General features: G+C 38.0%; 1 protein-coding gene across 1 annotated transcript in view; it reads right to left on the reverse strand.

The window, feature by feature from the left end:
* pou6f2 (POU class 6 homeobox 2) overlaps positions 1-24,696 on the reverse strand; it is a 95,425-nt gene extending 70,729 nt beyond the window's left edge. Inside the window, exons 1-3 of the mRNA XM_037694416.1 lie at positions 24,688-24,696; positions 19,929-20,116; positions 2,920-3,017 (exon numbers count right to left, since the gene is read on the reverse strand). Coding sequence (XP_037550344.1) covers positions 2,920-3,017; positions 19,929-20,100 — 270 coding nt within the window. The 5' untranslated portion in view covers positions 20,101-20,116; positions 24,688-24,696. The remainder of the gene's footprint in view (positions 1-2,919; positions 3,018-19,928; positions 20,117-24,687) is intronic.
* Positions 24,697-26,783: the final 2,087 nt, after the last annotated feature.

The raw sequence follows: 26,783 nt of genomic DNA on the forward strand, positions 1-26,783 counted from the left end.
GAGATGAGAGCAAACATAATTAGTTTGAGCATTTGTTGTGAATCTGAGACGTTGCTTATCTACAAGAGGCTCACTTTCTGCTCGTTGGACTGAAACTTTCTGCCCTCCCCTCCATAAAGCTGCTCTACAATGCTTGGCAGGCCTGACAGCTAAGAGCTGAGAAGTGGTCTCCTAGGGGCTACACAGATCCACAGACTGGGTTAGTGTTGAGCTCTGGAAGAAGAAGCAGCCCCACTCTGGACTGGGTGTTGTACCCTGCCTCTCTGCTCATCAGGGGAGAATAGGCCCCTCTGTCTGCTTGGCAGCTCTGGCACTGAGAAATTGCCCATAATCACACAGATAGCAGACTTTTGTCATCCTAACTGCAATTGGGAAACAGAAAGAAGGTAGATTCATGTTGGGTAAACTACCATCAGATAATGGTTGTTCGAACAATATCCGGCTCTGGGGCGAGAATCTATCAAAACATATTGATCCTGGAACAAGAGAATTGGGTATGGCATGCGGAGCGCTTTTGTTTCTGAAAAGTGTTAGCTTCACAGAGACTGTACTGACAGCATTAATATATTAGATGGTGACTGTTGAGAGCCGCCTGCTGAGGCTCAGACTGTATTTGCTGCTTGCTTCAGCTGCTTTTCCGAGTTTTAAAAAAAATCTCTTAACAAAACAGCCTCTTTGACCAGGTGTGTGCAACCAGAAAAGCATACTTTTCTACACTAAACAGAAGATTTGCTCTTTCAATTGAATTTCTCGCCCTTTCGACCTGCCAAGCTAGGCTCAACAGCCCTCCTGTTGTCTCATCTTTCCTCTGTTCTCTGTCCTGATGCGGACCGACTGTCATTGAGTAACACTGAGTGCAGGGAGAATGGCCTTATTAAAGAGGGTCGAGGAAACCTGATGCTTTGTGAGTGCGTGCATGAGTGTGTGTTGAGCGGTGACATTGAGCAGCACTAATGAGATAGATGTTCATTAAACATCACTGAGGCACCAGGCCAATAAATCCAATCAGATAGGACAATGCCTGATTAAGCTATTAACGAGGCTGCAGGCTCAGGCTCCTTGCTGCCCTGCTTGTTTTGACAGAGCCTGTATTGTCAGCTCATTAGTGCCACAACGCAATTACATTTGAGGATGATGTACGACAACTAAATATTTTAGCATTTCATATTTTAGCATTCACTGATGGGTGTTTTTGCATTACACTCACCACATGCACTGAAAAAATGTGGGAGTAAGGAGACTAAAACACAAAATTTCCTATGAAAAAGTTTAGGCATGCAGTAATCCTTCATTTATAATGGCTGCGATTTGTGCAAAAATCCCTTGAGCTAAGTTTGTTTTATTATTTAAACTTCTTTCCTGATGATTTAGCTTCATTTGGAATTTGCATTCTGCAAACTGAACAATTAGATGTAAAGTGGAACACTACAAAAGAGCAGCCCGGCTAATAGTGGCTGTGAAATAATAGTGATGCTGGATTGGCAAATATTTAAAATGAATAAACTATTTTGTGAGGAGTCCAGTAATGTATGTTGCCGTCATAGTAGCTAGCCGATGTATAAATAAAGCAGAAAAGAAAAAAGCATGGTTACCAATTAACCCAACAAAGTTAAGTCGGGTCATCTAGCGGTTTCTTTTTTTTGTTGCAACATTTCGTCCTTCATCCAAAGAACTTCATCAGTCTGAGGAGCCACAACAAACTCAGTCCCACAAGCAGCACACTCACATAGTGGACCAACCAGTTTACTGGTGATAAATCCTTGGGATGAAGGACTTTGTTGGATTTTTTTCTACCTGGATTATTGAGCATGAACTTTGACGTTTTGAACCACTTTAACTATGGCCGCCTCAGAGGAGTCGACGGGGGAGAGGGCAGGCCCCAGAAACCATCTTAACACCAGCAAACTGGTTGGCCCACTATGTGAGTGTGCTGCTTGTGGGACTGAGTTTGTTGTGGCTCCTCGGACTGAAGAAGTCCTTTCATCAGTCCTTTCCATTCATGAGATGAAACATCTCAGCAAAAAAATAAAAAAATCGTCCAGATGACCTGACTTAACTTTGTTGGATGTTTTACCTGGATTATGGAGCATGAACTTTGAGGTTATCAATTAAGTTCTACTATAAGGTCCTGATCTGTGTGTGCAAACAGGCACCTCAAAAGGCAATAAAATGAATTTATCGATAGTTGTAAACATGGTTTAATGGACCTACAAACATGTCTTAAATATCAGTCTTCAGCCACACAGTTTTGGATGTGAAAGGTTGGAGATTTATATATTTTTTCTTTTATGTGCTTTTTGCAGTGATGGGTAAAGAGTAAAGTCATACAACAATCAGAATCTTGCTAATGATTTTGTTTTTCTTAAAACAATTGGCCAATGTAACCAAAATTTTTAGAATAGATGTTATCTACATGCTTTTTAGTCTTTAAGAAGTAGAAACAAAAGCTAACAGCAAGTTATGCAAGTATTTATTTGCCGCTGTTTACTTTAGTCTTTTTTAACAAGTTATCAGCTGTCAGTGAGGAAGGACCAAACAAAAATAGACACAAACCCTAAAGTGATCAGATATTAAGAACACTGTTCTGATTTACCAGAGCTGTTTGTTTAAAATCCGGCATTGCCAACTGTGTCGCACTTAGTCTTCATGTACTTGGATGAAAATGGTGGCAATTACTTCAAATAATAAAAGGCAATTTATTTTTCTTGATTTGAATGCAACACGTTAAAAAACTATATCTGGGTTTACATTTCCCACATTGGATCAAATGAAAGTTTTTCTTTAAAAAAGTGTGCAAAATAGAGAGTAAAGTCTTCAAAATGTCTCTTTAATGACACAGGTTTTAATAAAATAATACAGCCAAGGTGTTCCTTCTCTCAGAGCAAAAACATGCAGAGTGTAGTGTTTTATCCCACACACCTGTGGACCCAGTGGGTATCCTGGGTGAGACTGGCCCAGTTGATTCTGCTCACAGGGACTGCTGCTGGCTTCAGACTGAACTGATCCGTCACGAATTCCTGAAACAGAGACATGGAGTGAGGCAAGTAGAAAACAACAGGTTAAAGAGTAGCACAGATTTAACCCGAGATCAGCACAGACACTACGAGTAGATAAACACGGAGGACATACCAGGCTGTGATTCTACAGCACTGAGAAGAGGAGGGCAGCTGGAAAAGAGGGGGGAAATTTGTACTTAAGTGCTTTATCAATAACCACTGTGGCACTGAATAAATTACAAACCTGCAGAGAGACTCATTGATGGTGGATGATGCATACTGGCGGGTCCCTGATGGCCTAGATTACCACAGAGAGATAGAGCTCCACCACAAACGTTTGGGCCATATTATTCAGCCATTTACATCACTGAGCATCACTCATCTAAGCTCCCTCTCTCCTCTGCTCCGAGCCTGCAGCTATGAGACACAATTAGACCTGTTTGCTATGAGGGCAGAGTGGAGTGGAGCAGACAGGGACATGATAATAAGCTTGCTGATGGCTGCAGGGAAAATAAAGGCTGCAGATTATTGGTTATCATAGCAATTCCTATCTCACATAATCTCTCAGCAGCAAACCCAGTGCGGGCTGCACTGAGAGCTCTGAAAGGCTGATTTGACCCTTAAACTTGTACCTCTATGATATTAAGATCACGATACCACAGTGTTCACACAAATACTTTAGGAGTGCCTCATTTTCTCAGTTTGAAGGAATTTTTTGTTAAGATCTGCTAAATACCAGCTGAGCCAAAAAGTGGTGTGTGACGCATCAAAAAATTAGAGCTTTTGTAATATTCAAGATAAATACATATATTTGATCACACTTGGAAAATAAAAAGAAAACTGTGAACACAGTGAAAAGAGCCTCTTATTGATTTTTGTTTTACAAAAAAAAAAATTACAAATAAGAGCACAGATAGAGAGATGAAAGAGGTGCATGGTTCAGAGGAATCATGTCTTAAAAAAGAAGTTGGTTAAAATGAGGTGCGGACACCTGCAGAACTATTTGCCATTATAAACAACGTTGCTCTTTTTGTCAAATGCTAATTCAGGATCTACTCCCAGACCCATTACGATTCAAGTTTTCTATTAACTAACAATTGATTTAACAAATCTACACAAGGTTGTCCTTCAAACAAGTTTTTCATTTGGAGCCAAATCTATTAAGTAATGCTTTTTGTGTATTTTACACTGTACAAAAGGTAAAAGTGTAACATATTTTGCTTGCTTTTGGTTAAGATTTTAATTTAAAACAAATAGTTTACCTATAGACAATCTATTTATTGTAACATTTTTATGTAACCAACTGTATTAAACGTTTAACATTAAACACATTTGACTGCAAATGACTAATATAGGCATCATCAGGGGATCCTCTGCTTGAGCTGCACTGTCACAATATAGAGAATAATAGGATGCAGGGCATGATGCTAATTGCACAAAGTGGAAATTGCAGTGTTTTGTATACAGCATAAAGTCATTACCTGTTTCACAATAATGAGTCTTTTCATGTTAATATCAGTACAACATCTAAATGTAACCGTATGAACAATCAATGAGTAGGAACTGACAACAGAAAAATGCAGAATGAGTTATTTTATCAAATGATTTTACAAAAGAAGATTTTTTTTTCTTGAATGATGACCAAAGAGTGGTAGGGTGAACTACATTTGATCAACATATTTTTATGAAAAGTTCTTTAATAAAATGTATTTAAAAAGTTTTGAGATACTGGAAGCTTCTTTCCTCCACTGGCATCTTTCTAAAGTATGACAAATGTTTCACGTTTCAGTTTCTTCTGGTTTGTGCTTGAAGTAAAAAATATACTGGTGGACAAATTTCATGCCAAGTGTTTTCATACATCACAGGATTCAGTAATATGTTTCTTCTTAAAAATATGTTTAATTTATTACTTTTGTTAGTTTCAATTAGCAGTGGTTTGCATTTACTTTGTAAGTTAAAAAAAATATTGAGCGCTGTTGGATTTATGCATTTCTGCAGAGTGTAAAACTGAATACTTAAAGGTCTGAACATTATATAAAGTTAAAATCACTATTAGATGTATAACTTTTATTGAACTGGTTAGCATGTAGGTAACTAAAGGAACCTCATTTTTAGAATAATTTATAAATAATTTTAAAATAATTAAAATATTTTAAAACTAATCATGGCTCTTGAACTACAAAGTCAATTTACAGATGGAAGAATGACGCTTTATTCTAAAAACAAGGGTCACGTGCGTTTTTACCTTGTTTGATAATGTAACTTGACTTTACTTTGTTTTCTATCACTATTTTTACTTACTTTTCATTCTGTATGCATTTTATGGCTGTTTACTGTTGTGTGCACCTTATCTGTGGTTTTGACTAAAACATGTCTCTCTTGTAAATGAGTCCTCATGACTCAGTGAGACTAATCTGTATAAATAAAGGTTGAATGAACGTGCCGTTTGTATTTTAGTAGGAAACCCTATTTTGCATAATTAAAAACACACAAAATCAACAGAACCACCCATTAAAAGCACCACCTTCCTCACTCAACTCCTTTTTCCCCTTCTTAAAATCTATTTTGTAGATTAAATCAAGCCAAACATGACACAGAAATGCATTTTGAAGGCCACAAAAACCTTAAATGACACAATATTTGTCACTGAAATTAAAAAAATGTAATCACATCACCACTGTCAGATGGATTTTCTTCAATGGAATATCTCAGCTTTCACTGAAGAATAAATGCTATGTGCATTGTGCCTTTTTATACATGGATAAACAAGTTTCTGGATCTTCATGAGAAACTTTCCATTCAACAACATCTCATTGCCTGTCAAGTATATTCACGTAGTACATTTTAAACTCCTCTCCGCCAACTAAAATCATTTCATTTTTGCATAAAATCCAAATAATTGGTGAATGACATGACCTACCAAATGAACCTTAAGCATTTGATGGTTGATGTGAAAGCCCAAGGGGAATCCTGCTTTTTAGCTGGTTCCTACCTCTGGCTCAATGGCCCTGCTTCTCGATAAAGGTCCACATCCTCTCGCTTATCAGCCTCGCAACGCCTGCGCTGTTTTGACAAGCCAGTCTCTTTTCACCAATTATTTCACCAATTACAGATCACTTTATGCCTGGCTCCACCCTGTGCACTCAGTATCTGGAATTAAGCTCAATCCAAATGCATCAGAACAATTTTATAGTTGTTTTGGAGTCAATGAGAAACAAAAGATTCAAGCTAAGTATATAAAATAAAAGGTTACTGAACTAGATTTCATACAAATAGTCTCTATTAAGAAGGTATTAACATTTGGATGCTATCAGATTCAAGTCCCGTCTTTCTCCACTCTGTTTTATATACTGAGACCCTAAGCTATTGTGATAACAACAATAAACCCAGTGCAGCTACTGAGCAACTTTAAGGCAGTGAATTATCCAGTTGCCACCATAACAAAGTCAATTAGCAAAATGAGGATTTTCAACTCATAACAAAAGAGCACAGCTAAAGAAAATCATCAATAAGCTCCAGACAAAAAGCTGATGATTTAAGTTAAGATATTGGCTGTGAATAATGTATTTTATCTGATAAGCAGTGGGAGAGACCTACTGCGTAACGATTTCTTGATGCCTTTCATCACATCATTTCACGATATCTTAGCCGGCTTCATCCCCTTGCAAATATCTGTAAAGATAACATGTTTATCACTGAAGAAAAAAATCAATAATAAATAAATACACATGCACATCTTCCCCCAGTGGATCTGTGTAATTTCTTTAACTATATTAAACAGATGACTGCAGAAGTACCCAGGGAGTCCATCTTCACTTTTTTATTACTAGAATCTTTGTACTTGCTTTGCTTTACCTTTCTTAAAAAAAAAAAAAAAATCTACTTATCAAATGAGAATGATTCTCTAATGCTTTTCCAAATAGATTAATACTGCATACAGACTAGCGGGGAAAGTAAATATCTCGATCAAACCTTTACTCAAAAGACATTCCTTTGATGTGGTGAATATACACAGGTCACACGGTGGATAAAATGGACTGAATGGATATATTGATGTGAACAGAGATGAAAGAAGAGGCCAAACGGATGAAAGAACAGGCAACTCAGATTCAGCATAGCTTTACATTTATGTAAGGCGTTCAGGCTACATATCTTCTTTTTAAAATTTCCTGAGCTGCTGTTATTGCAAGTATCACTCCGCCCTTTGTGAATAGCAAGTGGCCATCAGGGCACTAATCGGTCATTAGGCTGATGTTTCTGCTTTTGCATGTGAACAAGCAATTAGTTTGGGCTGTCACCAGCAAACTTTATCCACCATGCTGCTTATAAGAGTGAGGCTGTTGCAGCTCCTCAGACTGAAGAAGTCTTTTGGATAAAAGACGAAACGTTTCAACAAAGAAGAATCCGTCCAGAGGACCTGACTTCACCTTATTAGATTTATCTACCTGGATTATTGAGCATGCAGCACAGTGCCCTTTAACCATAACTTTATTCTGATCAAATAAAGCACCTTAAATATATGTCTTTATGACCTTGACCACAAATCCTATTCAGTCTGACAGTAACTTGACATTTACAGTGAAAATACTCTTTTATGTAAGTGAACTAATTATATTTATTAAAGGGTGCAGGGACCAATTTGGTTTGACTTGTGTCATGGAAATATTTCCAATATTCGCTGCCAAATAAATTCTCTTTCATTGATCATCAAAGTGGCCACTGGAGAGCGACTTTCAATGCAACACAAGTCTGAAGGCCTTGTGTGTAAGTGTGTGTGAAGGGGGGTGCTAAGAGCAATATTTATTTGACTTCATTCAGCCCGTCTTAATGCAGGGTGCCCCAAGGACTACACCACTAAACAATTAGCCTGGATTTCATAAAGCAATCAGCATGGCACCTTGTCTAATGCAACCGCTTCATACATTGACAGTCTGTATGAAATGGTGTTATTGAAAGCTTTGTGTTCACGTTAGCTTTCGCCTCGGTGCATTTATGAATCAATTTTTGTCCATAAAAGAAGCTTTAACACTTAAACTATTTTAGTGGAAATGCATTATGTAAGTTGTCAAATGTACGGAGAGGGGCCTGGTAACGATTCAGCCTATTCAGAATGAACAGCTAGCCTCCATTTTTATAATGGGCCTTTTGAAAAATGTCTGGCTGAGTGCATGTGTTTGATATTAAGATGTTGTCTGTCATTTTTTCTTTTGAAATCTAATCCATAAATATAATTCTACGTTTAATAAGATTTTATAACCATACTTTAATCACATCCCCAATTGTTTACGGAGTGAAAATCATGCAGTAGTGAGTGGTAAATAAAAAGCAAAATTAAAATTTTCATTATTATAAGTGTGTTGCGCTGTCGATTTAGGGCATTGATGTTTGCTGCTGGAGCGTAAAGGATGGGCCCAACAAGCCACATCATACACAAAGTTTATTCCATCAATACACAACCACTTGTCCCAGATTGTTTGACCATTGATTTTGCTAATACCACTTGGATAGCTGATGTGATGCTACAAAAGCTGGGGCAGACAGACCATTTCACTGTCAGTCTCGTCTCTCAAACAATGTGAAATACAAACCACAACACAATGTCACACACATGTAGTGCTGCGTTGAAGACAACTGCCTATAATATGAAGTATGAGCTTTAAAGTGATTTAGTTAACTCCTTGTAGAATGCAGGAGAGCCCAAATCACCTGTGATTTAGCTTGGTTTCATTACCCCCACCAAAGCCCTCAACAATAACACAGGGCATAATCTGCTGCCAATAACTCCAGTGCTCTTAGTCAGATGGCTCCCTACGGGCCAAAGTAATACTCTGTTTAGAGGCTAAGGTGGAGAGGCTGCTTGGGAGAGGTCAATAGTGATTCTGGGGATAGAAAATCACCAGAGACTGACTTTTGAGTGTCTGCCTGTAACACTATTAGCTACATTATAGCTTCTGCTGCAGGGAGAACTGTCATTTCCTTAATTAAGAGTGCAGTGTGGGGCAAAAGGGAGAAGAGGCCATGGCAATCTCCCCGGGCCTCCAACATTAAAACCTGATTCCTCATCGTGCAAGGTTGCAGACCTTACAGGGGAGGAAAAATCCATCTCATTCATTATTCTCGCTCAAAGTGGAATTATGGAGATGGGGAATTACACACGAGGTGGTGCCATGAACAGAAAGGATTTTACACCTCAGCAGCTTTGTGACTATTTCTGAGGTGATCATTAAGCCTGAAGCAAAGGAGAGAAGACTCAGAGGACAGAGGGCAAAGACAAAGGACGGGCAACAAAAAAAAACGTTTTTATGTTTCTACTGGTGGGACGTTTAAAATGTAATCCGTTGGACACCATGAGCAATCTGAATGCAAACAATGTCTCCAACACTTGAGCTCTCACTAACGGCCACAAGTCTTCATGTAAACTTGTAGCAGAGCACTCTCTGACACCAAGAGTGCTCTGCTACAGCTCTTACCTGTCTCTCCCTTGATGTTGGAGTGGAGCTGGAAGCAGCACACGCACAAGAGGGACCAGAGGGAGGTAAATAGGTGAGAAGAGGCAATGCCCATTTCAAAGGTCAAGAAACGGGGATGGTGTGATGGAGAGGAGGATGAGGGAGGAAAAGGGGAAAAGAGGGCTTTTGTGTTCATCCTCACAAGGGACTTTGGACACTTTGCACATGAGCACATCTGTTACAGAGCATCTGGCTCATTCCTGAAGCAATGTCAACCTGATTAGCTAGGGGATAAAACAAGCAAATGACAACTCAACGTATTCTTCATCCTTTTACAGCCATCTGTAAAGGTGGGGCACTGTGATGAAGACTAGCTTTAGAGAGCTGTAAGCCTTTTAGGGGATGCCTGCTTCACTATTGCTTTCCCCCTGAAATTACTTAAACGATATTTGCTGTAAATAGGATTCTGCTGCCTGCAGTCCACAACCCCGTGATGAAAAAGGCCTTCTTCTGTCTCCCTTTTCATCTGGATTTAAAATTTTGTGACAACGATGAGAGTATTTTGCAAAGCAGAAAGTCCACAAACATCTGTAGCTGTACTTCTTTGTGTGAGGGATTTAAGTAGGTCTTTTGCTTCGGTAAAACAACAAGACATTTCAAGTTTTATCATATAAACATTGCAATGAGCGGTTTGTAACGCCTCTACAGATTCAGCTAAAACGAGTCGATTATTTAAATCCTTTAAATGATCAGTACTACACAACACTGCTAAATACTGTTGGATTTTGATTTCCAAAATGTACTTGCCATTAAAAATAAATAAAAAACAATAAAAATACTAAAGTCAACAAAAAAAGACCACTCTTCTTCCTACATTAACCTTTAAACACGCATCTGTAATTTGTTAACAGGTCTTAAAAGAAACATCGAGTCGTGGTCTGGTCAGCTGCAGGACATAGGAGCCAGTGCAGTATGTGTTTGTGTGTGGGTGGGGGACTAGACACCCACATGTCATGCCCAACACATCAGCCTGGACCCCCAAGGCTATCCAGCACTAATGCAGCCTATGTCCCACTTTCTAGCCCTTGCCCCTCAAAGTTTTGTCTCCTCCCTCCTTTACGCCGACTTCTTCTGCCGTAGAGGTATAATAATGGATCACAGCAGCACAGGTTTAATCACTGTGGAGTTATACGGGCTGTACAAAAACATATTTCATCCTAACTAAAACTGAGCCCAAAAAAGTTGATCTAGGAGGGTTTTTTTTATTTTTAGAAAAGTACTTTAGTTGTAACTGTTGTGGTAATGATGACACCTCAACTTGGCCCATCATATTATTCTGGGGGAGCAGCCTAATAATGGAAGGAGGAACATCAGGAAACAGTGTTGCTTTGAAGCATATAACTTTATTCAAGAGAAGGGAAGCTTCACAGTGTTATTCCACAACCCAATATCTAAAGGGAAAAAACATAATAACTTCTCGATAGCCTGGATCTTCACTGCTCCCCCTTCTCCTGCCCACACCCCTGCCTCATCCACCACACACCCACCTCGCCTGCCTCAATCTTTGGTTTCAAAGGAAGCGAATCAGCCAGAAGGACAGAAGGTTATGCATTAGTACTGGTCATTGCTCAAAGAGGGAACGTTATAAATAATAAAGGCTTGTGAAGGACACGAGGGCTGTGGGATGCATCTCTGGTTCACGCCACACAAGTCAAAGACAAGACAGTAATTTCTATTCTGAAAATGTGACCCTTGCAGTTCCAATTACGCCTAAACAACACCGACCGTGTCCGGGCCTGTAGACGAGATCCCTCTTTGTTAGCTCTACATGAAAGGCATGTTGATATTGGTTATAGAGTGCATGCTACACATTTCTTTTTTTATGAAAATTAGTTCCCCACTTAAAGGAAGTGCATCCCTAAAATAAACGAACAGCAAAATTCAATTTATTTTTCCACAGCTGTCCACCTATAGAACTTGTTCTCTTCTTTGGAGAGTTTTTTTTCCCAAGTCAAGGCAAAAATAATCTTCTTAACCTTAAACACAAAAAAAACAACAGGGAAAAATATGTTGTCAGTTATTTTGAAGTTTTATGTGTTGCTCAAAGTCATTTCTGCATAAACAAGCATCGATGAAACCCGATGACCTTTGCTGTTGTTTTCTTATGAAAACAAGAAGTCCACTTTGTACTCATCCTCTCTCCCTGTCCTCCATACTGTGATTGTGTTGCTGTAGCCAAGGGCACAGAAAGCACATTAGCAAATGTATTACACCTGCTTTATAGGCATGCATTAAGCTTGTTTTCAAGTTTGAGCAGACAGCTGAAATCCTCATAATGAGATCCACCTCCTGGGGAGAGACTTGTTCCCCCCTCAGTCTACTTTACCCAGTCTTATTTACTTACTGTGGCCCATTTAACCATGGGTTTGTGCTACTTTATTACTTAACCCCACCACACAACATTAGAAGGCTCTTTGCATCAGCAAGCACCCTATCCCAACATGCATCTTTCTCACTAAGCTGATTACACAAAAATAATAAGAACTCATGCCTCCAGCCATGTGTGTTTGTGTCTCTGAGTGTAGAGGAGAGATTCTAACAGAAAAGAGAGTTCGATAGCCAACATATAACCCAGCACCAAGTACATAAAGAAGCAAGAAATCAGTGAAATTTAATGATTTCTACAAAAGAAAATGAAATAAACACATTGTAAGAAGCTTTATCTTTTCTTACTCATATTATTGTGGAAACATAATATTTATTATAACAGGGTATTTAAAAACTTAAAATGTAAAGTTTGTACATTCAAGTTCAACAGAATGTACAGTAGTCCCTCGGTACTCTGCGGTTCGTTTTTCCCGGACTCGCTCTATCACGTTTAAAAAAAAAAAAGATTGGACATGACACACAAATGGCTGATTGATGGATGAGCCGCAAGATCAGCATAGAATTTTTATTGAAAACAAATTATTTTAAATTATTTAGCACTTGCTGCACCTGTGTGCAGCCCACAGCTGCAGGAGAAGCTTCCTCCTGTAGCATGTCATATCTCTGCTCTGCAGTGGGGAAGTGGGCGTGGCCAAGAGCACTGGCAGATGGCAGCAGAGGCAGAGAGTTGTTATCATGACATGCTGTGCTCTTTTAGAGCATTTAGAGTTTAGAAACATTGTTTAGAATATTGCAAGAGTTTGGAAAGTGTTTAAAATTCCTTCATACTTACAAACCGGATTCCAAAAAAGTTGGGACACTAAACAAATTGTGAATAAAAACTGAATGCAATGATGTGGAGGTGCCAACATCTAGTATTTTATTCAGAATAGAACACAAATCACAGATCAAAAGTTTAAACTGAGAGAATGTATCATTTTAAGGGAAAAATCTGTTGTTTCAAAATTTCATGGCGTCAACAAATCCCCAAAAAGTTGGGACAAGTCCATTTTTACCATTGTGTGGCATCCCCCCTTCTTCTTACAACACTCAACAGACGTCTGGGGACAGAGGAGACCAGTTTCTCAAGTTTAGAAATAGGAATGCTCTCCCATTCATGTCTAATACAGGCCTCTAACTGTTCAATTATCTTGGGCCTTCTTTATCACACCTTCCTCTTTATGATGCGCCAAATGTTCTCTATAGGTGAAAGATCTGGACTGCAGGCTGGCCATTTCAGTACCCGGATCCTTCTCCTACGTAGCCATGATGTTGTGATTGCTGCAGAATATGGTCTGGCATTATCGTGTTGAAAAATGCAGGGTTTTCCCCGAAAGAGATGACGTCTAGATGGGAGCATATGTTGTTCTAGAACCTGAACATAGTTCTCTGCATTAATGGTGCCTTTCCAGACATGCAAGCTGCCCATGCCACAAGCGCTCATGCAACCCCATACCATCAGTGATGCAGGCTTCTGAACAGAGCGTTGATAACAACTTGGGCTATCCTTGTCCTCTGTGGTCCGGATGACATGGCGTCCCAGTGTTCCATAAAGAACTTCAAATCGTGACTCATCTGACCACAGAACAGTCTTCCATTTTGCCACACTACATTTTAAATGACCCCTGGCCCAGTGCAAACGTCTGAGCTTGTGGAGCTTGCTTAGAAATGGCTTCCTCTTTGCACTGTAGAGTTTCAGCTGGCAACAGCAGATGGCACGGTGGATTGGGTTCACTGACAATGCTTTCTGGAAGTATTCCTGAGCCCATTATGTTATTTCCTTGACAGTGACAGTCCTGTTTGAGGTGCAGTGACGTTTAAGGGCCCGGAGATCACGAGCATCCAGTAGAGTTTTACGGCCTTGACCCTTACGCACAGCGATTGTTCCAGATTCTCTGAATCTTTTGATGATGTGATGCACGGTTGATGATGACAACTTAAAAGTATATATATATATATATATATATACATATACATACATATACATATACATAAATATATACGCACACACTACTACTTACTACTCGTACTACTATTCCTACTTCGCTGTTTTTCACTTATCATGGGGCTTCAGAGTACAGATCCCCCGCGATAAATGAGGGACTATTGCAGTCATTCTCAAATAGCGGGGCGCGCCCCACTGGGGGGGCCCGGGGCGAATCCAGGGGAGGCGTGTGTGACCCCGGGGAACATGCTTTTTTGCTGCAAGGAGTCTTTTTTTTTTTCTTCTTTTCCCCACCATTCTCATTTTGTCGTTCTGTTCTGGCAGTAGTTTGCTCATATCTCTCAGGTTTCTTAATAATAAAGTTGTGAACAAATATGGCTGTCTTGTCGTTTGGGGAGCCATGCTTGAACTGTGTCGCTCCCCTCTGCTGCCGAGATGATAAATAAACAACTTCGACACCTCTGCTGCTGTTTTTATGATGCTCTGGACGTCACCCATAGCACACATGTAACAAAGAGTAAACTCAAAGCAAGAGCGACACCTGCCCCCCTTTCCTCTTTCGCGTTGACAATTTTTTTTGTTTTATCGATGAGTGTGCTCATTGTAGCCTATTAATCCTGACTTCCTTATTTTGATTTTCAAAAAATAATCAGCACAAATCGTTTTATTCATTTTTGTTTTGTAGGTTGACGTGTTGTATATAACACTCCTGAGTTAAAATGTTTCTCATCAATTTGAATTTATTATTTATTGATTAGTTTTTTCAGTATCAGATGGTTCAAAGTGCTTTATATATATATCGTGCTCCTAAGTTAATGTTGCTTATCAATTTTAATTTACTGTATTATTATTTATTGATTATATTTAATGGTATCAAATTGTCAAAAATTACAGTTTAAATAAGGATTTAAGTTTTTTTTTAGGCAAAGTGATGCACTTTAAGTTGTTTCTGTTACAGACTAAAAATGTTAATAAAGTTATTCTTTGTTGTAAGTTGATCTATTATTTTTTCTTTTTTGTTTTATTTAATGTTAAGGATACAATGTTATGCAGAGGTGTACTTATAACAATTTTATACACAAATTATATTATTTACAGTCGCAGCGGAGAATTTGGGGGTTGCGAAATGTTTACTTCTTCCTGGGGGTGGGGGCATAAAAGAAAATAATTGAGAAGCATTGGATTACTATATTCAAAATTTTTGAAGTGAGGTTTTGTTAAAAGGATATAAACGATTATCTTATCTGATGTAGATAGTGTTTTGTAGTTTGGAGAAATAGTTTGACCATGACTGGATTCATGAGCTAACGGCTAATCCAAGAAAGCACAGGCTAAAGGGGATGGCTGCGGTCATGAAACAACTCCTATATCAAAAAACAAAATCATAAATGTTATTTCATAAGCCTTTCTATCATTGTCATTTCTGCATTAGAACGTTAGCTACACACAAGCAGCTGCAGTAGCAACGAGCAATAGAAGTTCTTGCAATCATGCGAATTATAACTGACATTGATGTAAAAGTTTATAAAATAGCATTCCCGTGAATTCTTATGAAAATTTTATGTTGAATTTTATTTAAGGTGGTGTCTTTGCTCAGCTACGACTAGCGTTTAGTACATCAAGGCAAACAAAATTAAATATTATTACTCTTCATTAAGACTATTCTAACAGCTATATCTACAACAGGTAAGACATTGTTTGTTCACAAACGTTTCACAAAAGGAAACTTCAAAAGATCTGTACTGTCTCTATTATTTTTGCTTTAGGAGTGCCAGATTTGTTCGACCTACTGAAAGTGATACAGGCATCACAAAATAACAAAATGTCTGAGGAAACGTTTGCATCGTAAAACAAGTTCAACACTACAAGACATGAGAAGGAAACTTTTCTAATTCTGTAAAATGTTAAATAATTCATCTACAATACATTTTACTACAGCAGCACAATTTGTAAATTTAGCTACTGTCTGAAGACAACTAAAAAAAACTATGGGAGCAGTTGTGCCATGCGAGCTGCGATTTTTTTTCCTGAATGACCTCCAATACTACGAATCAGTGAGAATTCATTTTGCTCTTTTGGGAAGGGGGATCTCTAGGTGACCTTTGTGAAAATGTACCATCATTTTGGCAGAATCCGTATAAGTGCAGACCATTTCATGCAGACAGTAAGTGTATGAAATGAGTGCTCCTGTCTTTCCAGCCTGGCTCTCTTTGACAGCATGATGATAGAAGCGTCACATCCTTGGGAGAGTAAATGCAAACTGACAAGAGATGAGTCTTTGGTTGCTGAATATAATACAGAATTGTGCTCTGAGTGTCTTATTATCTTGTCTGTTGATGTCTGAAAGGGGGAGATTTGCTTGAGAAGAGAAGACAGAAACTGTAGGCATCCACACCATCTCGTCCTTAGAAAAAAAAAATTGCTTGCCCCACTAACCACAGCTTTCCCACCTAATGTCCACTTCTACTTGGAATAAATACACGGCAGCGAGATGTTTGTGGTGCCTCGTAGCCCCTGTTACCTGAAGTGGAAGAGTATTTGCACAGGCAAGCTTTTAGGAGAATGACCCTTTCACCACTGCAGTAAGCATGTCGAGGCTGTAGAAGGTTGACAATACACTGTAGACAAACATGAGCACTACGATTGTCTGCAACTGGGTGACTTCTCCCTCACATAAAGACACTTACTATATAAACAGTTTCAAGCCACTAATGCTAAAGACATTTATCGCTGTCAGGTTCAACAGCTGAGGCAAACTGAGTCCATATAAGGCTAATTTAATACAATTTTAATGTAGCTGTTACACTTAATATGCAAAGCTTATTTAAAATGTAAACTTCAGTAAACATTTATCAAAAGTTGTATTTAAATTAAAGAACTGTAATCAGAAGTTTTACTCTACAGACTGTTGTTAATTTAGTGATTCATAATAAATCACTACATCACGTTCCTGTTTTTAGTTTTCTACATTCGCCTTAGAATCTAGCTGTTTGTTACTTTTCTTTTTTTAGCCATCCTATTTGTAAAAAAAATAAAAAATAAAATCTGTATGACTTTTTGTGACCATTTGTTGTTGTCGCTGTTGTCCATTGTCATCATTCTTTGTTGAAATCAGGTCTCTCTTGTAAATGAGTCCTCGAGGCTCAATGGGATTTAATTGTCTAAATAAAGGTTGAATGGAAAAAAAAAATCACTGCATTAGGAGAAGATTTTTCAGAATGAATGATTCAGACAAAAATCAGATTTTAAAAGAACAAATCGTGCTAATTTTCTTGAAACTCTCAGCGCTCTGTTTTTTGTTTTGTATGGTAAAAATGTGTTGGTCTGTGGGTTTGTCACTTATGAAACTGGAGCACTCTGTCAAAGAGATTTTGTTTTTGGTAGTACTAAAGCAGTTATTTTTTTTTTTTAATCTGAGCAAAGATTCAAAATGTGGCATCATCTCTTGTTTTCTACCCACAATTCCAGAAAAAAAAAAAAACACGAATGCTAATACTGTGGCTTTTGTTCACTTCAGAACCACATAACAACAACAACCACTAAACAATCCAAGTCTGCTTTAAACTTACAAGTTTTGTTCTCGTTACTTCTGACAATCACAATAATAAAAAACAGTGAAGTGCAAAGTTTGTAAAAGTTTGGCTAACATTAATACTAACAAATTACCTTCAATCGTGTCAATAATTTCCACCCGTAATTTAAAATAAATTGTACAGCGTGTATGCATCTTTTTTTTAAAGACAAAACAGTTTCAACTTCTTTCCTGACAGATTAAAAAAAATTCTGAATAATCAGAAAGTCCAACTTTTGCCCATGTTGCCACTTTTTTTTTCTTTTTAGAAAAGATTTAACTTGTTGCAGAATATTTGTTAACTTATGTTCATAACTAAACCTACCTAATCAAAACAGCCTTTGCAAAAAGGAGACAAGTTCCTAATTACCAAAAAGCATCATTACACTTTTGAGTCTGGAAGCCTTTAAATAAAGAGAAATGCTGAGTCTCTCTTCTTCGACACTCCCCCTCTTCCTCCCCCCTGTACCCGCCAGCAGAGGTCACGACTCTGCAACATCTTCCCACTATTTCCTCACGACTTGACTGTGCAGCGGCTCCCTGACCAGACCTGCTGCTGGCACAGCCCAAGGCTCTGCCACCGGGCAGAGACAACCATCCCCCAAAACTCACAGCTTCCACAGATGCAAGTGGCTCAAAATGGCCACAGTCCATCAGAAGCTTCCTACGATCACATTCCTAAAGTTGTGGAAATATCCGACTCGTTCCAGTGCGTTTTTTAATTAAAAGTGAACAAACACAGTTAGGGTCAATAAAAATAAAAACCACGTCATAAAAGTGTGAGAGAGGAAGAGAAGGAACAAAAAGCAGCTGCATCTGAGAAAAAGGAAAGGAGTCAGATCAAAAGTGATCAAAAAGGAAAAAAGTTGATGCTTATTAAAGCAAATTGCAACACTTGAGATCGACTCTACACAGTTCAGTTCTTGTTTGGTAATTCTTAAGAGGATAATTTAAAAGACAACTAAAATCCAACTTATTAAAGAGGAATATTTAACTTTCACACCTCCAAATTCCCATTTTATTTTGTGCACATATTTTTGGCAGGCTCAGTAGGAACTCTGTCCAATTTTCTGCCACTTTCAATGCACACAGTTAAAAAATGAATTATACACTTGAGCTACTTTGACTAAACTTAAAACATAAAATGCAATTTATTTCCCTGTAAATTCAAAACAACATGAAAATATTACGTACCAACATCTCTAACTCACAAAAACATTTACCGGTACTTAGAAACACAACTAATAATCACACACCATTACAAGTTATTTAATATTTAAATCTTGAGGCTTCTGTATAAACACCTCAGAAATACATAAGAAGAATCAAAAGAGAACAAATGACAAGAATTATGGTAAAATAAGTAAATTATTTCAGTTCATCAGATTAAGTTTCTTTTTTGTGTGTTTCTTGTTAATCAACTTTTGTAAATTAGCTTAAAACACACAAACATGGCTATAATTACATTAAAAAACTAAAAATTATATTTTTAAAAACTGTAATCAAGCAAATGTAACATGTGTGTTGTGCCACATAAATGCATGTGAACATTACACACTATATATCTTAATATGATTTAGGTTCATAAAAACTTTCAGTTTGATGTGTCTCCAACAAAAACCATAAAATAAAAGATTCATAATTAAATCATCTTTGTAAATGCAAGTTCGATGAAAGAATCTGTTAAATGATTTTTTTCAATCATTGAGTTTATTGATTCATAACGAGCCTCTTTAATTGAATTAGTCCACATGATTAATTTTAATTATGAAAAATGCATTCATCTAGACACAAACACCCGATTAACACCTAATTAAGGAGATAACAAAAACAATCAGGAGTAATGGTGTTGAACTATTTAATTAGGAATACACCTTTAATTGAACAAAACCAACAATATATAAAAATTAATGAAATTAGTGACAAAATATACATTTTTATAATTTATGAATAAATTAGTTCAAAATTGTACCGTTTTTTGTTTTTAAACAGTATGTTTATTATTTTTGGTCATGTTAAAATTACGTTAATTAAAGTTTAAGATGACGTACGCAGTATAAGAGGACTTCAGAGCTGTGCAGCCAGACTTTAAGAACAATTTACTGACAGGAAAAATGTATTTTTTACAAATCAGGTAAACTTTTTTAAACAATTTCATGCGTAAAGACTTGTGCAAAGTTGCTGCTACATCATTCTTTAGTTTTAAATAGGCTTTAAAATTATTAAGTGTGTATTAGGAAGTGACGGTGCAATTAAATTTTAGTGAAACTGGATTACCTGTTTTTGGCTTTAGCCAATTTAATTATATCAAACTGCACCAGTTTAGAAAAGGAAGGCTTAAAAATGTAAGTGGATGAAACAATGTAACACAAATGTCTACATCAAAGCACTGAGTTCAACTTGCTCACTGTGGCATTTAGTTTGATGCCTGATTTCACACCTGTCCCACCTCTGGAAGCTCCCGTTTCCACTCACTGCTGCCTGAAGCACACCTCAGTCCACCAGCAGACTGATCAGATGTGAGGTTTTATTGGACTTACCATAAAGCTTGTTGGGAGTGCCCTCTCTGTCCGTGGCCTCAGAGGGCAGGAGCAGGGGCTCGTCGTTCAAATCGCTCTCTGGAGTGGCCACTTTGTCGTTCGTTCGGAGTTCTGCCGCGCTCATGTCGCTGCGCAGGGAGAGCAGCGGCTTGCTCAGCTGCCCTGTAATCATTGGATCCTGGATGGAGCTGGGACCAGGTAGGAAACAGGGTGGAGAAAAAAAAAGAAGAAAAAAAAAAGCCCCTGGTTAGATGTGCTTCAGCGTTACACACTCAGCGACTCCCTCTGTATGCCTCTACTCTCTCTCTACCCTTCTCCTTCCTATTGCTCACTCATCATTCTCCCTCTCTCTTCTGCTCCCTCCCTCCTCAGCTCCCCTCTTTTATCTGAGCCTGGTGCTATCCCACTGATACTGCCGGCTGCTGCCTGGTGAAGAACTGTTACGGATTGCGTGGCTTTACCATTATACCCTGCAGTCCTAAAAAGGTGATACATCCATCTCCAAGGGGCTCATCACTACTGACATGTTCCTCATCTTCAGCAAACACTAAGCTGACAGCAACCTACAATGAGGTCCACGGGCAGATGAATGACGTGATTCAAATTCTGCGTTTAAAGGAAATATATGAGCAAAAGTAAACAATTTGATCAATTTTCACACAGCTGGAGACATAAAATGAATTAACCACGCCACATTTAAACTAAACAAGAAGTCACGTGTGGTTCTAAATGAGTTAGTTTCATCTTTTAACGCTGTGTGGAAACAACAGAATCTACATCGAATGATGAAAACATTGTCTCAGAAAATTTAAAAAAGTTCTCACTTTAGATTGTGTTATAAATGCCTACAGTTAAAATCTGCAAGACTCAGTTCATACATTTTGATATTAATAAAAAGAAAAACTTTTTGAATTTGTCTTACCTCGACAAGCAGGAAACGGATAAAAAGAAGTTTTAGAAAAATTAAAAAAATAAAGCAGCTAAAGCATGCCCCTTAAAATACGGACCAGCTATAATGTACTTCCCTCAGATTTAGAGGCAGCTTCCTTTCTATTTGGCAACCACAGGTTCAAGCCTGAGGTAACCTCCAACAACAACAAAAATCCCAGAGATGTCACCTCCTCCCTTTTCTCTCTCCATTGCAGACAAGCTCTCCCTCCCGTTTCTACTCCCTCTGTCTCTTCCTCCTTGTGTCTTCAGACTAGAAAGCTCCTCAGACAGTGTTCACCCCACCTCAGGCTCCGAGACGCAGACACACAGCAGCAAAACTACGACCCCTTTTCTTATTTATGGACCAAGTCCAACCTAAATATGTCTAAGCAGAGAGCAGGTGACCAGCGCATTTATTTGGACGAAAGGAAAGAAGAGGGGGTGAGCCTCATCGTACCCCTGCACCCATCAACGGCCTCCTGTGTCAATCAGGGTGGTCGATGATTTGCTGCCCAGAGGGGCCTTTTTAATGTGCCCATCACGAGAATCTGCCCTTTCTGATATGACACATGATAATCTATGAAAATGTTAATCAATACAAGTAGTTTAAGCTGTCATTACAATACGTGAGCTGACTGGTCAATACTTATATCCCTGGTAACAATGTCACTAGTCATCAGGGCTTCATTCGTGGAGCACTTAAATGTGGGACACTGCACATCAATGCACTGCTCTGCCCGCCGAGGTAAACACATTTTCCCCTCTGTCTGAGCTCGGCCGCACTCTGCATGCATGCGTTCGGGGCCACCCCCACCTCCCCTTCCCCTTTGAGTTGCTAGATAGGTCCACTGGAGGGCAAAATTAATACCTAATTGAATCTTGCAGTCATCAAAATAATCAATAGTTTTTTATTATTTATTCTTCACAGTCTGTTGACTGTTTGAAAGCTCAGAGGGACAGCGGAGAGCACAGGCAGCCCTGAAATTTCCACCGTTTCACAATGTAATTTTCACTGGGGCATGAGAGTTTGCAAGACCTATAAAAAATGAGAGCTGTGGTTTTTGTCAGGGGGTGGAGGGGAAAGAATAAAGGAAAAATGGGAATCTTTGCCCTAGCAGCTACAATGAAAAATAGAATAAACAAGCTCCTGACACCTCAGAGAAGGGCAGGGTCCTTTCTGTCCATCCCTCCATCTTTTTCCCTTTTCTCCTTATTTCATCATATCAGGAGTGTGGCGGTACCTCTCTAATGTTGGCATTTCTCTTCCTGACAGACTCCAAACAAGTGCTGGGAATGAGATCAGAGCTCTAATCTTCCCCTGGCCTCTGAGGCTCCAGGATAAGAGGGCAACTCATCTCTCACCATCTTACGCAGCAGATAATGTTTCCAAAAATAAATAAAAAAACATCATTACCTATTTGCAATCATGTCAGCAAATATGTTATTTCCTTCACATTACGTTTCAAGACTATTTTAGTTAATTACATGTATTTTTAAATATCCATCCATCATTGGTTTTAAGCACATGTAATGGAATAGCCTCATTTTTTAAAGTTTAAGCTGAAATCTCTTATAAAGCAATAAATATGAGCTTGAATGTGTGTTTAAAAACTCTCTGTGCTTTGTTCATTTAGTGTGGTCACAGCCCAGACTGCAAATACAAGAAAAAAGAACTTGATGTATGACTCATACTCATTTAATACGGCCATTGGCAGGACAGTTAGCAAAGTCCTGAGTGTCATCAGGTAAACGTGCTGAGAGCTGGTGGTCCTGACAGCGCTGCAACAAGGTGAGGGGTGAAGGACCAGCCAAAAAACAACATTAATTATAACTTTAATCTTAATGCACAGTGATTTATGATGTAAACATTTGGTATTTACAGCTCCCATGTTCTAATTCTCTCCCAGCTAGCGGGTAGTTGAGGCAAATGTGTGCATTTTACAAACAGAAACTTAATCTTCACTCATGTGACCGTTGGCGTTTCTCCTCCAGACAAACTCCACAAACTAAAAGGAAAGTTTACTTTAAGCATTTAAAATGATCCAAAAGATTTTCTTTCCTTTGATAAAACAAATACTTTAAATATAAAGTATTATTACAAAAATCAGTTTTTTATCTGTTTCCTGACTTGTCTTTATAATCAGATTACATTTATTTAAGATTATGCAGATCCACATTTTTCACATTGCATAAAGGACCAAATTAAAACTATAGAGGTAAGTCTTAAGACAACTTTCTGACTTTTTCTGGCAGAACAACGTAAACCTGCTTAGAATAAATACCATGAACATTGTTAGGACCGCTTCCATGGTACTTTTGAACTTTATGGAAAATCTTTGTCCACTAACCTGAAACACAGAGGCTCACAATTTACCCAAATTTAATCTTCAAGCTTTTGGTTCTAGGATTAATACAATGTTCAGTAGCATAAATTGAGAAAGTATACGTCTTTTTGTACAAATTTATTTTACTTAAAATGGAGGCTCGTTGGTTGGTTTGGGTAAGCATAACTACTTTAGAAGATTAAAAAAAAGTAAATGTTTGGTAGTAATGGCATAACTAAATATAAATTTTAAAATTTCAACTGGCAATTCTTTAAAAAAAAAAAAAGCTGTAGGCAATAAAAAGTGATTATCTGTGTCAGATGTGAATGACTTAGCAGCTACTTTAAAATGAATTACATCAAATAATTTACAATTCCTTGTAAGTTTTTATGGCAAAAGCTGCTCGATGCATGGACAAAAACATAAATAAATATAAGATATATCAGCCAGAAAAGCATGCATTAAATATTGAATTATTTTTTCAGAGTAAATTTAAAAAAAGAAAAGCTACAATAAATAACGTGACTATGCTGAAATAAGCAAACATGGTGCTGTTACATGTTATTCTGCCCCATCTCTAAAGCACAGAATTGCTCTGACTATTTAAAATGACCTAACATTAATAGAAAAATAGAAATTTAAACAATTAGGTACACAATAATTATGAATATAACTGAAACAAAAATAAATGTTTCTATAAATTTACTGCAGGTTAACGCTCAGATCCGACATCTAATATAACCTGGTAGGTGATGATTTGTCTCCCCCTTAGGGTTATTAACTAAACTGTTGAGCCATGCATCTCCTACTATATTTTAATAACTCCTCATAATCCTATTTGAAAATATGGCAAAATGCCTCTTATGCATGCAAATGTTCATTTCTTTAATTCACACACAGAGAGATACATTTGCATTATTCTTTCTGTCTAAGTAGGTAATTTAAATAATTAGTGGAGCGAGTCAGTGGTGAAAATAGTCAGAACTTTAGCAGATGTTTTGAGCTTGTTAATATGATCAACAGTTACGGCTCTCTCCTCCACTAAAGCTAAAACGCTCCCCAGTGGATGGTCGGTGGGTCAGTGAAGGCTGAGGGCTATCAAAGCAGTGTATTAAAAGGAGCTCTTTGAAGCTTGTAAACCGTGGTGCCCAGCAGGTTCACAACAGATAGGCACTTCTGATTGGTCAGGTGTGTGTGTGTGTTTTTACTGGATCGATCCGCAGAGCTGACATTCTGGAGCATCAAAGCTTTCGGTCCACTAATATGACTCCTCCTATGTGAGCAAGGGTTGTTTTTATTATTTTCCTTTTTTGTCTAGAGATGCTTTATGCCTTAGAGGGGCTCCCGCATGCTTATGGAATAAAAGCGCACCCTGGATTTTAATGGTTTGAAAGGGAATGAGCATATATGGAATCAAACTCAGCTTATAAACCAATAAATATTGCAAAACTATATGAAGTGATGAAAAGAGTGGCAGAGAATCATGAGCTATCTGCTGGACGTACCATTGGCAGCAGAAGAGTGACACTGAAGAGATTCAAACAGCTGCTCCCCAAAGTCAGCTTCCCCTCACATCGCCTCTGGAGACCTGTGCCACATACACAATCACCAAAGGTGTGAAAATCTGATTTCCCAAAAAGGATCGGTAATCTCTGTGAGGGTGGAAGCAGCAATCAATAAATCGTTGTTAAGCAGATTGTAAGGAGAAAAAAAAAATCTCCCTTGGTATCAGTACATTAAGATTCTCCTGAGGATGGATGAGAAATAACGGAGGTGTGAGACAATCTCAATAAAAAGGAGGCACATCTTACCTTTGGCATTCATCTGAGCAGTAGCTGTCAGCAGAGTGACAAAGGACCAGGGGAGTTGACCAATATCTGTACGGTCCAGGAATGTCTACAAATACACAAAGTAGAGTTAAGTATCAATGCAATGCAATTACAAATCTTCAAAATTATCTTGGAATCCAGAAGACCTAAATGACAACGAGAACTGACAACTCTCCACCTTTTCTGCTCCAACCAACCCTTTGTCAATGATGGGAATAAATTACATTTATCAACGTCTTGCATTGTGTAATTATGCGCTTAAAGAATTTAGTCCAAATGTTTATTGATGTCAGTAATTTATATCAAACAGTCCATTCTGCACAAGCAGCACTTGTAAGTTTTGCTAATAACTCCTGGGTTAATGCCTTTTTCTTTTTTACTAGCCACATAATTAAAGAAGAGAAATGTTAAGAAATTGATAGTAGTCTGTGGAATCTTTTAAAGTAAAATATTATTCATTTTATATTGGTTTCTTTATCATTTAGCCTATTATCTGCCCAATAATTATATTTTTGAGTAGCCTGTCTGTGATGAAAATTATTTTCAGAGACCAGAGCCCTTGATTGATTGAGCCCCTGGAAATTTTCCTAGGAAACCCCTAGTGTCTGTCAATTAGCAGGCTGTGTAAACTTTACTTCACAACAGGAAGAGTTAAGAAAATAAAATCAAAATCACACAATAAAAAGCTTCAAAACTGTTGTTCTCAACGTTAATTACACTACGAAACCGTACAATTTGTAAAGTTAGACACATTTAAATTCTATGACGATATTATTTGACGTTACTCACACCTAGCGTAACTACACAGTGACGGACAGAAAAAAAAGAATACAAAATTAAAACTTTAAAAGACCTAGAAATTAACTTCAACAGTACTTTTAAATGTGCGTAAACTGAGATACAATTAATTATAAACACACACTGCAGCGTTTACCTGGCTGGCTGTCAACTCTTCCGACTGTCCCGTCGTCTCTTCAACCAAAATACTCTAATACCCATAATGCTTCACGGTCCGGACCCGGTCATGTGATTTAACAAATGACAAGAAGGAAGCTTCGACAAAAACACGACTTTGTTGTGATATCTTGTGGCCGCTTTTAACTGGAAGCGATTTTTCACCGAAGATTAAATTGAGTTTAATATAGTGGGATTTAATAAGCATCGGATGTAGCGCTGTTTAGTATCAAAATGGCGGAAGTGGAAGAGCAGGTAAGCTTTGAAGCTAAAGCTAGCTAGCTAATGTTGTTGCTCCATTATAAAATAATGTCTGGTAAATATTTAGATTTTACTAAGTGTGTTATCAGACAACTTTGTGACGCGGAAAACACTCGTTTTAAATGTGTTACTTTAGCTTTATAACTATTTATCAATAAATCATTCTTAAATTAGCTTTATTAAGTGTTATTAGCTTCAAATTTTGCAACTTATCTCAGTGTTTTTTGTTTCAGGGAACGAAGCCAAATGCGGAAGCCACAGACGAATCTGAGGTGAGAAGCTCATCGTGACATAATTTTGTAGAGATAGTTTCATTTCCAAAAAGAGAGATGCAGGGTTGGAATGGCTTTGCATCAAGCTCTGAAAGCAGCAAAGCTGTAAGTGTAAGGCAAATATGTCATGCAGTTGCACCAGAAAAGCATCAACTACAACGTATTGTTAGCGTCAGGAGTGTTCACAGTTCTGTCAAGCCTGGTTGATTTTTAAGCTCAAATAAAGCTCAGTGCCAACCGATGGGATGTAATACATCAACACAGTTTGATCCCTGAAGGGTCTTT

The sequence above is a fragment of the Nematolebias whitei genome, chromosome 20, assembly GCF_014905685.2.
Source record: "Nematolebias whitei isolate Nwh7 chromosome 20, NemWhi1, whole genome shotgun sequence".
Classification (NCBI taxonomy): domain Eukaryota; kingdom Metazoa; phylum Chordata; class Actinopteri; order Cyprinodontiformes; family Rivulidae; genus Nematolebias; species Nematolebias whitei.